The sequence below is a fragment of the Recurvomyces mirabilis genome (assembly GCF_035927965.1).
Source record: "Recurvomyces mirabilis strain CCFEE 5264 chromosome Unknown scaffold_34, whole genome shotgun sequence".
NCBI lineage: Eukaryota > Fungi > Ascomycota > Dothideomycetes > Mycosphaerellales > Teratosphaeriaceae > Recurvomyces > Recurvomyces mirabilis.
This window is the reverse complement of record NW_027041968.1, coordinates 92,886-106,191: the sequence shown is the minus strand read 5'-3', so window position 1 is coordinate 106,191 and position 13,306 is coordinate 92,886. Positions and strand designations below refer to the sequence as shown.

The following is a 13,306-nucleotide window of genomic DNA, read 5'->3' as shown; positions in this document are numbered from 1 at the left end:
ACGCTCTCTTTCGTCAACTGTCGCCTTTTCCCTTTCAGTTCCAACCCAGGCTGTTCTCAGCCATGATTGGGTTGGATATACCCTGCTCTCTTATACTCCTATTATTACTGCTGCCTGCACTTTGCCGACTTCCTCGTCCACCGCTTGCTGGTGATCGTCTTTGTCCAGTAGCACCAGACATGAAGTAGCCTCCCATTCCACCACCAGACCGTTGGCTCATCTCACCTACGGTGGGGACGGAGCTAGCACGCTTGTGGTTCTTGCGGTTCTTGCGATATCTGCGCGCAATGAGGACCATAGCTGCGGCATACACGGCGGCACCAGCCACAGCCCCGACACCGATGCCGACGGACTTGCCTTGCACGGGTTGTGAGCTGCCTGAGTCGCCACCGATCGGTGCACCGTCACCTGCTGAAGCTGATGTGGTAGCGCCTGGATTGTAGCTCGAGGTCGCGACACCATTGTCCAGGTTTGCACCCGGGATGAGGGGAATGGTTGGATTGATCATGCTCATGAGCGTGTGCACCGTCGGGTCAGGGTTGGAGTAGACGTTGCTCATCGGTGCATGAAGACTCTGTTGCAGCGCGGTGACCATGTTGCTTGGAATGTATGCCTGGGCGAGCGTGGTGATGAAGCCCTGCGATGATGATGTGTCGTATGGGAGCAGAGCGTTCATGCTAACAGCGTCCTTAGAGATACCAAGACCATACGCCACACCCTGCGGCAGGTATGCGAAGACCTGCGCAGTGGCATTTCGCGAGCCCACGACGAAAGGATAGTTGAGCTCGTAGTTGAAACCCAGCTGCACAAGCGTGGTGTTAGGTGTCGGTGGAGGAATACCGCCCGGAGGCTGCACCAAGCGAGGCATCTGCGTGGGCAGACCAGATGAGACAGAAGTGCTAGTGCCGGTCTGCGTCACAATACCAGAGGATGTGGCAGTGCTTGGCAACATGGAGCTGGGCTCGTAAGTCAAGCTCGTTGGAACAACCAAGGCAGTCGCACTATCTGTGCCAGTTGCAACAATCGATGTAGGTGCAGGTCTCGAGGACGAGGGGCTTGGAGACTGCACAGCAGTTACTGAAACCGACGAGCCGGAGCTGAGAGAGCTCTCCACTGCTGATGGAGACGTGGAGCCCGATAGCGAACTGGTAGGCACATAAGTAATGGTCGCGGAGCTGGAACCAATGCCGACAACAGTAGTGGTCTCTGATTGGCTTGCCGAAGATGCAGCAGATGAGACTGTCGACGATACGGACTCGGAAGCAGGTGTTCCAGACGATCCTGTTGGGCTGGTAGAGAGTGGACTGCTCATCGAGCCGCCAGTGGAGGCGACGACAGTTGTTGAGCCGGATTGCGATGCAGCTGAACCTGAAGAAGCTGCGGAACTGGATGATGCTGCTGATGCTGTTACGCTGGTGGGCGCGGCAGACTCAGATACGGCTGTTCCAGAAGACACCGGCGAACTCGAAGCTGCGCTGCTAGACCCCGATGCAGAGCTTGATGGCGCTGTTGAAGTCGGCTCCGTCGTGGGTCCTGTCGTCGTAACTCCTGTAGAAGAAGCAGAAGCTGCTGACTGTGAACTAACCACGACGGTAGTTCCGCTCGAAAGCGGGATAGATGTCGAGATGGTAGATCCGGCAACGCCGGTCTCACCACTGCTAGAAGCAGTAGATGCTGACAAGCTGGCTGATGAAGCACTGACCGAAGACGCCGATGCTTGAGCAGCAGACTGAGATGCTTCAGAAGCAGAGGCCGAAGATGCCAACGCGGAGGCCGAAGCCGAATGCGCCGAGGACACAAACGAGTCGGCTGGAGACAGCGAGCTGGCTCCTGTCGTGACGGGCACTGGAACAGCTGTGACGCCATCTGAGCCCGATGATGTGCTCAAAGTGAAGGACGGCGAGGTGCTCGCAGCAGACACTGGGATCGGAACGACAGTTGGTCCAGATGAGCCAGTAATGGTCGTTGACGTCAAGGAAGCTCCAGAAACTGTGGTCGAAGGGGCATTGACAGATTGCGCAGTAAGCGTAGATAGCTCGGAATTCAAAGAGGCTGAAACACTGGACAACAAAATCGAGAGATCGGAGGCCAGGGAGCTCGAGACCGCAGGATCTGTGACCGTCGCAGCCACAGCCGTAAGCTCAGAGCTGATCGACGCTGCCAGGCTTGACAAAGCGCTAGACGCAGCAGCGGTAACGCTTGCGCCGACCGAAGAGCCCTCGCTGACCAGGCTTGAAGCAACGCCTTGAGCCGAAGACTCGATGACTGAGGCCCCGCTTGTGGCAGCGCCGGCTACAGAAGTAATCAGGCTTGACAACTTCTCACTAGGCGCAACGACTGGTAGTCCTGTAGATGAAGTCGTGATTGCTGGAGCTGTACCAGAAACGGAGACGCTTGCTCCAGTGGTGGAGGCTGGCGCTTGACCACTTGTACCAGGCAAGGAGAGTGTAGTCGGTAGTGAAAACGGGATCGGAACAACAAGCGTACTACCAGAGGCATTGGTGACTGTTGATAGACTCGTGCCGTTCTGGACTTCGCTCTGAGCTGATGACGCCTGTGTGCTTGCGGCGCTGGGTGGGGTTGTGGTCGCGCCAGTTCCAGACGTCGTACCAGATGCACCCTGCTCGGTCGGGAAGATACCAGCAGGAATTGACAACGAAGAGGCAGCGGACACGCTCGCACTTAATTCAGAAGCAGATCCGCTCGGTAGAGCGCCGGAAGCTGGCACTTGAGTTCCAGTAACATTACTGCTTGAGGTCGAAACCACAGAGGAGGACTGAGCACTTCCACCCGTGGCAGTGAGTGCTGAAGCCACTGAGCCGAGGAGGCCTGTAACGCCACTAGCAGCTTGCAAGGTCGACGTGCTTATGCTCTCTGTACCAGAGGTCTTTGATGAAGTGGGCGGGTTGACCGGAACGGGACTGACGAACTGCGTGCTCGCAATGATGGTCGTCAAGCCAACAAGCGTAGGAGCTTCGGATGTGTTTGAACCAGTGGAAGAGGCGCTGGACGAGCTGCTTGCTGTTGGTTGGATGACAGACGCAGGAAGGCTGCCACTCGATGGCGCACTGCTTGCTGGTACACTTCCTGATGAGGCGGCGCTCGAGGATGTGCCGCTCGGCGACGCACTGCTGACAGATGCTGTGGGTTGCACAACAGAGGTAGGCATGCCACGCGACGGTGCAGTGCCCGATGCTTCCACGCTAGACGCGGCGCTGCTTGCTGCTACGCTGCTGGAGGAAGCACTGCTAGCAGAAGCCGTAGGCGAGACTTCACTTGCCGGCATGCTACCAGTAGACGCCACACTGCTTCCAGTACCACTGCTCAAAGCAGGAGGTGAACTGGAAGCAGACCTCGAAGATATTCCGGCACGCGCGGGAGTGGAGTAAGCAATCGGCTGAACGATCGAAGCAGGTATCGATCCAGTAGGAGCCGCATTTCCAGAGCTTGGAAGATCGGTAGTAGTCTCGGTAGCATTGCTGGATGATGCGCTTGCGGCCTCAGCAATGGAGCTGGATTCGGGGACACTTCCGGAGTAAGTTGGTCGGAGGATGGATGTGGGAAGCACACCACCCGAGGGAGCAGAGTAAGTATCGCTCGGGCGGAATCCGGACCGGAAACTGCTCTGGCCGAAGAAACCATCGGATGAAGACGAGCTTGTGCTGGACAAAGTTGCTACCGAGGTCGTCGTGGAAGTCGCGACAGATGTACTTTGCGTACTCGATGTGGTCGCCACAGATGTGCTAGTGGAGGATGTCGAGTATGCTGTCGGGAAAGCAGAGCTGATGTTGAAGGTGGGAAATGTGACACTGAACGGCAGGGAGAAAGCAGGTCGAGAGGATGAGCTAGATGTCGTCAATGCTTCCGAAGAGCTGGCTGCGTCCGCCACCGAGCTGCTGGTGGTGCTTGAGGGAGGGGGTGGCGGCACAAATGAGCTACTGCTGGTGCTGCTCGTGGAAGGTGGTGGCGGCGGCACAGAAGAGATGCTGCTCGTGCTTGACGCAGAGGAGCCAGTGCTAGGATAAGTTGTAGGTTCGGCAACAGAGGACGAAGAGCTACTGCTGCTAGCCGCCACGGTACTCGAACCCGAGGAGCTTGATGCCGCAGCAGAAGTACTGCTCGAACTGCTACTTGTCGAGTACGCAGTCGGTCCGAAGGAGTTGGAATATCCTATCGGCGCCACAACAACCTGGCTAGACGAAGTCGACACACTGCTTGAGCTCGTCAAGTACGCTGGGCTCCCAGGTGAGGAAGTCTCGGTAAATGTTATCGTGTCCGTCCTTGTCACTGGATCTCCCTCGCCAAAAGTCGTCGTTAGGACGGTGTTCGCTGAGCTCGGTAGGCTGCCACCCATCATGCTCTCCCATATACTCAAGAAGAAATTGCCTTCCTCGTTCGTGGGATTTGCCGGCGGTGAAGAAGGCGCAGGTGATGATGAAGTCGACAAGTCAACCAGGAACGCACTCGAGGACGTCGAGCTGGTATCTGCGGGTGTCGATGTGTTGGTGAAAGGTGCTTCTCGCTTGATATGTTTCGGGTAGTAGTATTTCGGCCGTTCCTGTCCCTGTTCCTGCCTTTGAGCGGGCGCTGCCTCCGCTTTCGTGTACTGTCCACCCATGGACATGACCGCCACAGCGGCGGTCCATGCCACCGTGGATGTCCTCATGATGATGGGGTGCTAATGCTATTAGTGGGTATCGTAAGGATGATTGTAAGCGAATAAGGCGCGGTGAAGACTGTTCCACGTTAGCTGCAGTCCCAACCGGGATCAGATGAAATATCAGCACGTACCGTAAATCGAGAAGTAACGGATGAACGAGTGTGGGTGACAAGATGTCACAAGAGAGCGCTGAACGGTTTGCAAATCGTGGTCCAAGAAGTTGGTCTGTCCAAGGCAGTCCTAAGTCATTCTAGCCTGCTCGTGAGTTGGCTGTAAAAGAGTGTCGGTAGCTGATATGAGTGCCGTCGTCTTGCAAACGGCGTTGATGATACCTGAGTGAGATGGTCCAAGACAGTTGGTAGCGTCCGTCTGGTAAGACACGCGGCGGTAAGTAGGCTTAATCTCGACTGTTGGCAACGTCAAAGCGCAGGTGAAAGAAGCTGGCGCGTGAACCGTAATGCAATACCCGAGGACAAAGAACGCTTATCTTTGTTCTCAATAATACCAGAACGAACACTCCTCTGAGCCAATGGCAGATGTGTTCCGAGCCCTTCTTTCAGATGTTTGTAGCTTTTGCGGCTGAGATCTGACTTGGCGGAATTCCAGTACAATGGCCGCGCGTTTTGTACCAGCCAAAAGAGCGTGAGGACCAGATCTATTCTCCCTTGTCCAACTGAACGAATTGTCCGGCAATGCGCAAATCGTTAAGACAGCGTTCGTGATAAGTCGAAGTGGTGATGGTTGAGCGAGCGTGATTCCGGCCGTGCGACCGCGAAAGGGGGTATCGGCAGGCGAAGGTATGGGAGGGTCTCTGAGCGTGTCGTCGACGGCGTGGGATGGCAAGACGTACTGTATATTTCACCAGCAGTACTTCGTCTCGTCGAGGTGGAGAGGTGGGCCTGTAGGTCGGGTTAGAGGTGGTGGTGAAGCCGTGGGACGGACGATGGGACTTTGACACGGAGCGCTGCCACTACGAGAAGCCTACGAGACAGAAGCGCAAGTGCCCAATGCGCCAACAACGACGCACTAGCACGCATCCTGCTTAGGGGCAATTTTAATAAAGATTCCCGTCGGGGCCTTGTGGCCATCCCTGTCATCTTGAATGAGACGGGTCTTCACGTTACAACGACACTGGAACACGTTGGTGTACAACATTTTATGTCAACCTTGTGGACACATGCGTGTTCTTGAACGACACCTCGTGGCTGATTGTTCCGCGACGATGACCATCGCCGTTACGAAGACTGAAAACCGATCGGCTTCTGCTGATCTTCTCCCTCGGACCATTCAATATCGGAAGCAGCCAATAACGGTCTGTGGAGATGCCCGCGAAAAGTACCCTGTACCACCAGGCCTTGTCAATATAAGAAAGGGTATGTTTCATTGGGAACCAGACCAGGCGAAATCTTCAAGAAGTCTTTTCGTCGTCGTCGACGATCAACCTCTCATCACTACCATTCACCTGATTAATCAAGACGACTGATTTCCACGCTGCTTTCGTCATTCACCTCGTCTTCGGCACACCCTGCGGCTCAACAAGACACGTCAGTACCTGAGATGTAGGTTCGACCAGTCAGCTTCGTCCCGCTGCGCGTGCTTCCATTTCGGTTCAATAATCTGCGGAAGGACGTGAATCATAATCCTTTGTCCTTCGTACCCGTGGCCTTGTTCTCCCCACCTTTCGCCCGTTTCAGCAACCACATGGTGGCGAACACGACGTCGATAGCGGCCATGAATAGTGGAAAATTCTACTTGATATTCGTGAAGGTGCCACATACACAGCCGACCTTTTCATTCACACGGAATGGCGAAGTACACGGTGTCTACATACGCTGAGGCGAACATGCAGGATGTACCTCCGTCCCGTTCAGGCTATTCCTCGTAGCCCACCCAAGTCAGCAGACGTGGTGTAGTTCTATCATATAATCTTTTCAACTGTCTAGAGAGCCATGGGAGAACAGCATGTGATGCGCATGGACATCAAAGATGCACGAATAATAATTTGTCGCGAGTGTCGGTGGAGGAAGTAGCCTGGGACTACAGTGATACTTCGCATGAACATACAAGCTGCTTAGGGTTAGGGTTTGGGTAAGCACAGCGTCACTTGGGATGCCAAACGTCAAATCACAATAGTCGACCATACAACAGTCCTGCTGTCAATCTGTCTGTCGGTAGTCATCGCTCATATGATCCCTATGGACTTCGACATGTCGTTGTGACCTTGCCGGCCTTTTGGGAATTAAGACAAGACTTGATATGCTCAAGAAGAGTGTTACGTGAAACCCTGCAAGAAACCCAGGTGCGTATCACTTTCCGCGGCAGCAAGTTATCACGCCCATGAGATGCCACAGTTCCACCACATCAATAGGAAGACGTGGAGCATGCTGCGTCTGTATCGAGTTTGACTGGATCTCTCCCCGTCCCTTGCTGAGGAAATATCACTGCCAACCTAGGGGTACCCAATACCGTGCGGCGAGAAAGCAAAAGGATATCTCTGACGTCGACACACCATGGCCACATCAGACAGGCCGCGCCCCGTAGAACCATCCCCATCCATCCCGATTACGAAGTACAGATAACGCTTTGCCACATGCCACTAGCTCGGTGCAGCCCTCGAGCAGCATACCGACCAAGGAAAGCTAGACCATCAGAGCAATCGTATCGGCGACGACGACGACTAAGATTCTCCACTCAATTGTCTGGCGTAACACGCACCTCACGAGAGAAGCCGACCAACCTTTGTCAGATCCCTAAACGAATGCCGCCGGAGACGAGGCTACGAGACCAGGGCAGCGCAGTCGCTACAAGAGCACGGTGCGAGCATATCAGCAATGACCCACAAAGGCAATGTTGAGGAAGCGAGATAGCGGGAGGATGTTTACCAGATGCTGATTTAGGAGTCTATGGATCTAAAGCTCGGTTAAAAAGAGCCAAGGCCATGAACAATGAACAGAAAACCCTCCAAACCACGCATCCTTGGCACTTCTCACAACCTCCCACTCCTCACCTCAAAAGCATCAAGCTGCTCCTCCGTCCATTCCCACAAACGCCTTGACAAACCCTCATCCTTGCTCTGCCTCGTCTTCCTCTTCTCCATCTCCACCAACTGACCCACAGGTTCATAATAAGCCCCGTTCTTCAACTCCCTCTTATCCACCGTAGCAGCCCAACACTGCTGCCAATGCCCCTGTTGCACGGGCGTCTTGGTGAAGAACATCATCGGGATCTTGGACAGGAAGTCCAGTTCCGTTAGCAGGGCTGTCTGGATCACGCCTGGATGCACGGGCAGGGAGGTTATTTCGGGGTAACGCGTGGCTATTTCCGCCGAGTAGAAGAGTTGGGCTAGTTTGCTTTAGGGTATTTGCCTCCTGGTATGAGGCCGCCTTGGTTCTCCTGCGGAGTCTTGAGCGTGGCGAAGTCGATTCCGAGTTTGGGGGCTTGGGTATAGGCTACGCTTGTCAGGTTTATTACGCGGGCATCGCCGTGGGTGGTGGCTGTTTGCTGGAGTATCGGGAGCAGGCGCCGGATGAGGAGGGCGTGGCCGAGGTGGTTCGTCATCATCTGGATTTCGTAGCCGTCTACCGAGACCGCGGCGTCGACGGCCATGACGCCAGCATTTAGCATGACGATGTCGAGGCGAGAGATTTGAGCGAGGATTTCGTCCGAAGCGGTGGCGATGGAGGCGAAGGAGGAGATATCGCATCTTATGAATGTGACCTTCACGTTTGGTGTGGCGGTCGACTGCTTCTTGATCAAGGCGTCGGCGGATTGCTGGTTGCGACCTGTGAAGATGATATGGGCTGGTGCATGCTTGGCTAGCTCTGAGATGGAGCCGGAGCCGAGACCAGCTGTGCCGCCTGTGATGAGGATGACATTGGAGGCGAGGGAGGGAATGTCTTTGTCTGGGTTCCAGGCAGGCATCTTGGTTGCTGAGGTGTCTGGTCTTACTGCGATCTCTGGTGTGGTAGGCTGGTGATTGTTCTGGAAGGCGGTTGAGGTGGGTTGGATCTGTTGTCTTGTTGATGTGCTTGTGCTTTGCTGCTATACTGTTCTTGTGACGAGAATGTAATAAGAGACGACAACACCTACCTATATACTTTGACCTGTATCATGTCCACAAACCACTATTCATCCGTTCGAGCTGCCGCCATCGCCGTCCACTGCGGCCGTCGCAAGTATATTCACCTTGCATCTAGGTGTAGCGTAAGACAGCAATGGCATTAACGTCAAACGGGTCTAAGCAGCGGCACAATGTCTCCGTGGTACTGAGATACTTTCATGCACAGTCACGGCCATGTAGAGGAGTAGACTGGACTTTTTATGTGTGGTTGAAAGAAGCAGCAACGATCCTTGGACGCGGCCGCAAGTTTTGGTCCGCTTGCCTGCGCCCGAAAAGCCGATGGAGTCGGCAGAAGTTACTAATGTTTCTCGTGGACGATATCGTTCGTGTTTGTTAGCACCTACTCAGTGCTCGCGACTGCTCATGCTTGTGCATTGCTCTCACGATTCCCGTGCCATATTACTTCAAGTGAATAGCGACCTCGTTCCCCTGCCAAGGCTACGCCACCAGCATCAAAGCGAGAGCCTCAAGCTTGATTCCATCCTGCCAGTGCACGACAAGCGAGAGTGATCTGCATGTAGAGTTGTAGAGCAATGTAGGTCATTTCATCCTTCTTACTATATCCTCAGTCTGTGGACACAGTCGCGACTGCATACTGACTTCAGCGTCTGCAAGAGACGCTATTGGGCGCAATGGCAACGAGCGCAACGGATACCGTGGTGCAACCTCAAGAGAAGGGAGTAGAGATACCCGAGTGGGAGAATGCGGCGGTGAACACTGGGAGCGGCGCGAAGGCTGCGCGGTCGAAGCGATCGTTCAGGCTCGACTCGATAATGCCTGCTCATAAACGCTATCTTGGTATGAGTCGGAAGGTGTTATTGATTGTGTTGCTTGCCGCACTGCTCGCACTGCTCGCGCTCATCATTGGACTGGCTGCGGGCTTGTCGAACAAGCACTCGAAGTACGCGATCTGACACAAGTGACCGATGTCCGAGCTGACAAGACGTAGACACAGCGACCTCCCGCTCCCATCGAACACACAAACCTTCGTCGGCGACTTCACATACTATGGTACTGGTCTAGGCGCCTGCGGCGAAACCAGCACGGATAACGACAACATCGTTTCCATATCCCACATCGTCTTCGACGCCGCAGGCTCCAGTTCCAGCACAGGTGGAAATAGTAATGCGAATCCGTTGTGCGGGAGAATGCTTCGAGCTTCGCGGTTCGACGAGGAGTACGGCCAGACCAGAAGTATTGATCTCAAGGTAGTGGATCGATGTACAGGCTGTCAACCAGATGACTTAGATACCTCGCTGGGAGCATTCACACAGCTTGCGCCACAGGCTTCGGGTAGGGTAGATATCACTTGGGCTTGGTTGCAGCCGGTGCAGACGGGGAGCTGACTGTGATTGTTTGCTGAGGTTGTGTAATGTATAATGTAGAGATTCCAAAGGACGCGGTCAGAGTCATGGTGCGATTGTCAGGTGGATCTCAGTACTGGAGATGCGATCGAACGTGCTGTACATTTTCTCGGTAAGTCTTGATTCATGTCACGGACGGCGAACTAAGATAATTGGAGAGATTTGAACTGCTCATGCCCAGTGAATGCATTCGAGACGTGCTGCGAGACCCACATTCCAGCAGTCGTGCCTTCCTGACATAAGAACGCGCTTGCCACATTCGGGACCGACCATCAGAGAGCATCTGACTGTGGCCTCGTTCTTCACTGGTTCCTGCCGCACCTCAACTACATCCGCCGACAGTCACTGAACCAAAGACTCCGCAAACCAAAAGCTTCTGGTTTTTCTTGCCACTCTGCCGCGCTGGCCACTATCACAGTCTTGTTCCGAGCTGTCTTTCAACGCCGCAGTCGACATTTCAGACTTACGCCACTCACCTATGCAGACACTCATGTACCAGACTTAATCACCCACGCCAGCCCCAATCGACCATGACCCAGTTCCACCACCCTGTCAACGAAGAGAAAAGCTATCGGCGCGCTCTATTCTTGTTCGCCTCCTTGGCGCTCGCAGGAGCATGCAGCATCTACCCGGTCATGTGCTTCAAAGCACACAGCAGCAAGGAGAGGAAGGACACGGCAGTGGAGATCGCGAAAGTAGAGAGGCGACTGCAGGAGGACGACGAGGATCGCTATGCCGACTCACACCACCCTCGAGTCAGGCATCGCTCCCACTCACCCCGCCACATAGCTCATGTTCCGCATCAGCATCATCGCCGACATCACTCGTCCTCTCGACCACATCGCCACCAGAGTCGGCACAGGCGACAATACGACCATCACGAGACGGACTCGGTCAACGGCGGTCGTCATTAGGAGAGGACGCACGCCTACGACCAAGACATCGATCGCGATCGCCGTCGACGCCACCACGGTCACCCGCCACCAAGAAGGTACCACCACAGCTCCTAGGAGGGCGTGCTGGGTCCGATGCCGACGTTCTGAAGATCGATAATTTGAAGCGATTATGCAGCTCCGATTCTGAGACGCCACTCAGTTCCGCAATTGAATATCACAACGCAAATTATGAAGCCACTGCCGCCCGCCTACGCAACTTGCTGTCGCCTGACTGTTCTCAGAAGTATGTTTGCCACGCATCGATCTTTCATAAGCAGCTGACTTTCAAGTAGGCACGAATCTGGAACCGGGAAGGAGCAACACCAGAAAGAAGGAGACTCGCCACCCAAGACGCCAAGTCCGAGTAGTTCTGCGAAGACGAACCGGACTGCAGATTCTTCGACTTCCAACGCCAGCAGCTTCGCCTTTCTTGTGAGCAATACAAGATCCGATACGAGGCTTTTCAAGCCACGAAGTCAACCTCTGGCGCATCTGAAAAAACAGACTCCATTGGAACGTCGGCCAGTCGAGAAGCGACGTGGTTCATCCTATTACAAGCCAAAGGTTGTCGAGGATTCTGCAGTAATTAAGGTGACCATCCCCCACAACTTGAGAGGCTCAATGTCTCTTTCAATGGCCGACTTCATCAAGGCTGGCAAGATTGGGCAATCCAAACCGCCAGACCACATGCCGCTTTCGCGCTTCCACGACGGGTCCGTCAGACATTCTTCCTCAATGCACTCTTCGCGAGCATCAAGATCAGTATCACCAGTCCCAAGATTCCCAAACACGCAAGTTGCACCCAGGAAATCGCTACTTCTGCGGGTCTCCACCAGTAAGGGCTTCATACAGGCTCCGTCACTGGCGCGCAAATCAGATCCAGCAAGGCCGCAGAGGGAACGGTCCAGAAGTCGAGAGCCGCATGACTCAACCAAGAGGCAGCCTTTGTCACCACCAACATCGTTGCCCTCGGTCGTAGATCGCCCTCATGCACAGGAGCATCATCATTGTGTCACACCACCAGAAGCTGATCCAGGCTCACCAGCACATCATCGATTCGTACATGGTGACCACTACTTCCGCACATTCGGCAACGATACTATGAACACTAAGGAGGCCATACCAAGCCTCGTCCCACCAGAGAAGCCCTCTCCAGCATCAAACCAATCTGCCAAGATAGCGTGGCGAATACCAGGGGGGAGAAATAAGTCTATTGGCAGCAAACCCGAACAGCGCAAGCGTAGCAGCGTGTTCAAACTACGTCGCAAGACTGCAATACTGGAGGGTGATCGTGAGCTACCTGGAACTGGAGTGACCAGTGTCAGACCAGCTCTGGAGAAAGATACTCCCGGCATCTCGCTTACCACACCGGCTGATGCCGAGCTGCAAAGACGACATCTGGTCACGAGTTCATCAGAGCATACCCTCCCAAACTACTTCGCACAGCCTAGACGAAGAGATCATTCGTCCACCGCATCTTCGCCCGCTAGGTCTCCTGGTGTCTCAGCGTCCTTGCGGCCTCGAGGTGCGCATCGACGTCCAACATCTTCGGACGAATCTTCGCAGCTTTCACCGTTCACGATACCACGCAGACCAAGACTATATAATGCACGAACTCTCGAAAGCATTGTCGATGCGGATCCTACCCCAGCTGGCTCTTCAGTGACTTCGCAAAACCACGTCAAGCAAGACATCGGACTCCGTCAGCTGAAGTCTTCTAAGCAATCGTCGCCACATCTATCTGCCAAATTCAAAGCGGGATCGTCAAAACAGGAGGCTGGCATGAGTGTCGAGGAGCAATCGATGGTTGCGACCATGCCTAAGCGGGTCGAGACTGCGAAGCGGGTCGTCTTTGATTCCCGAGAGCTGCAGCCAGAATACAGCAGTTCAACGTTACGCAGATCGGCAGAGGCGAAGGAGAAGCGCGGACTAAGTCTGGCATCCATGACCTCCTTGTCATCACTAGTCCGAGCCATGGCTCCAAGGCCAGTACAGAATAAGCTAAAGCGCAAGAGCTCTCAAGCCACTGTAACCAGTATGGCATCCAGTAAGCTTGCGCCGCTACCACCGCGCCGCAATCTCGAGGTCACAGGCTCCTAGCAGACGCCGGTCAGTCAACGACTTGCCGACACCGCGCGGGCAGAAGCCAACCATACCAGACAACTCGTCGAAGAAGCACTGAACGATGACGATGACACCGAGACCGTCTTCGGATTTGAGACCAACG

The 13,306-nt window shown here is 54.5% G+C and overlaps 4 protein-coding genes across 4 annotated transcripts; 2 read left to right on the top strand and 2 right to left on the bottom strand.

Moving 5' to 3' along the window:
- Positions 1–34: 34 nt before the first annotated feature.
- MSB2 (multicopy suppressor of a budding defect) lies at positions 35–4,666 on the bottom strand (the record flags this gene model as incomplete). Its single annotated transcript, XM_064842509.1, has 1 exon — positions 35–4,666. One exon carries the CDS (start codon positions 4,664–4,666, stop codon positions 35–37), a length of 4,632 nt encoding a protein of 1,543 aa, XP_064689903.1.
- A 3,336-nt stretch (positions 4,667–8,002) lies between these two features.
- Positions 8,003–8,772, bottom strand: LTS14_009829 (uncharacterized protein; the record flags this gene model as incomplete). Its single annotated transcript, XM_064842508.1, has 2 exons — positions 8,003–8,675; positions 8,750–8,772. 2 exons carry the CDS (start codon positions 8,770–8,772, stop codon positions 8,003–8,005), a joined length of 696 nt encoding a protein of 231 aa, XP_064689902.1.
- Positions 8,773–9,412: 640 nt separating this feature from the next.
- On the top strand, positions 9,413–10,126 carry LTS14_009828 (uncharacterized protein; the record flags this gene model as incomplete). Its single annotated transcript, XM_064842507.1, has 2 exons — positions 9,413–9,681; positions 9,730–10,126. The coding sequence occupies 2 exons, from the start codon at positions 9,413–9,415 to the stop codon at positions 10,124–10,126; spliced, it is 666 nt and encodes a 221-aa protein (XP_064689901.1).
- A 548-nt stretch (positions 10,127–10,674) lies between these two features.
- Positions 10,675–13,179, top strand: LTS14_009827 (uncharacterized protein; the record flags this gene model as incomplete). Its single annotated transcript, XM_064842506.1, has 3 exons — positions 10,675–10,839; positions 10,905–11,323; positions 11,373–13,179. The coding sequence occupies 3 exons, from the start codon at positions 10,675–10,677 to the stop codon at positions 13,177–13,179; spliced, it is 2,391 nt and encodes a 796-aa protein (XP_064689900.1).
- Between the last annotated feature and the right edge of the window lie 127 nt (positions 13,180–13,306).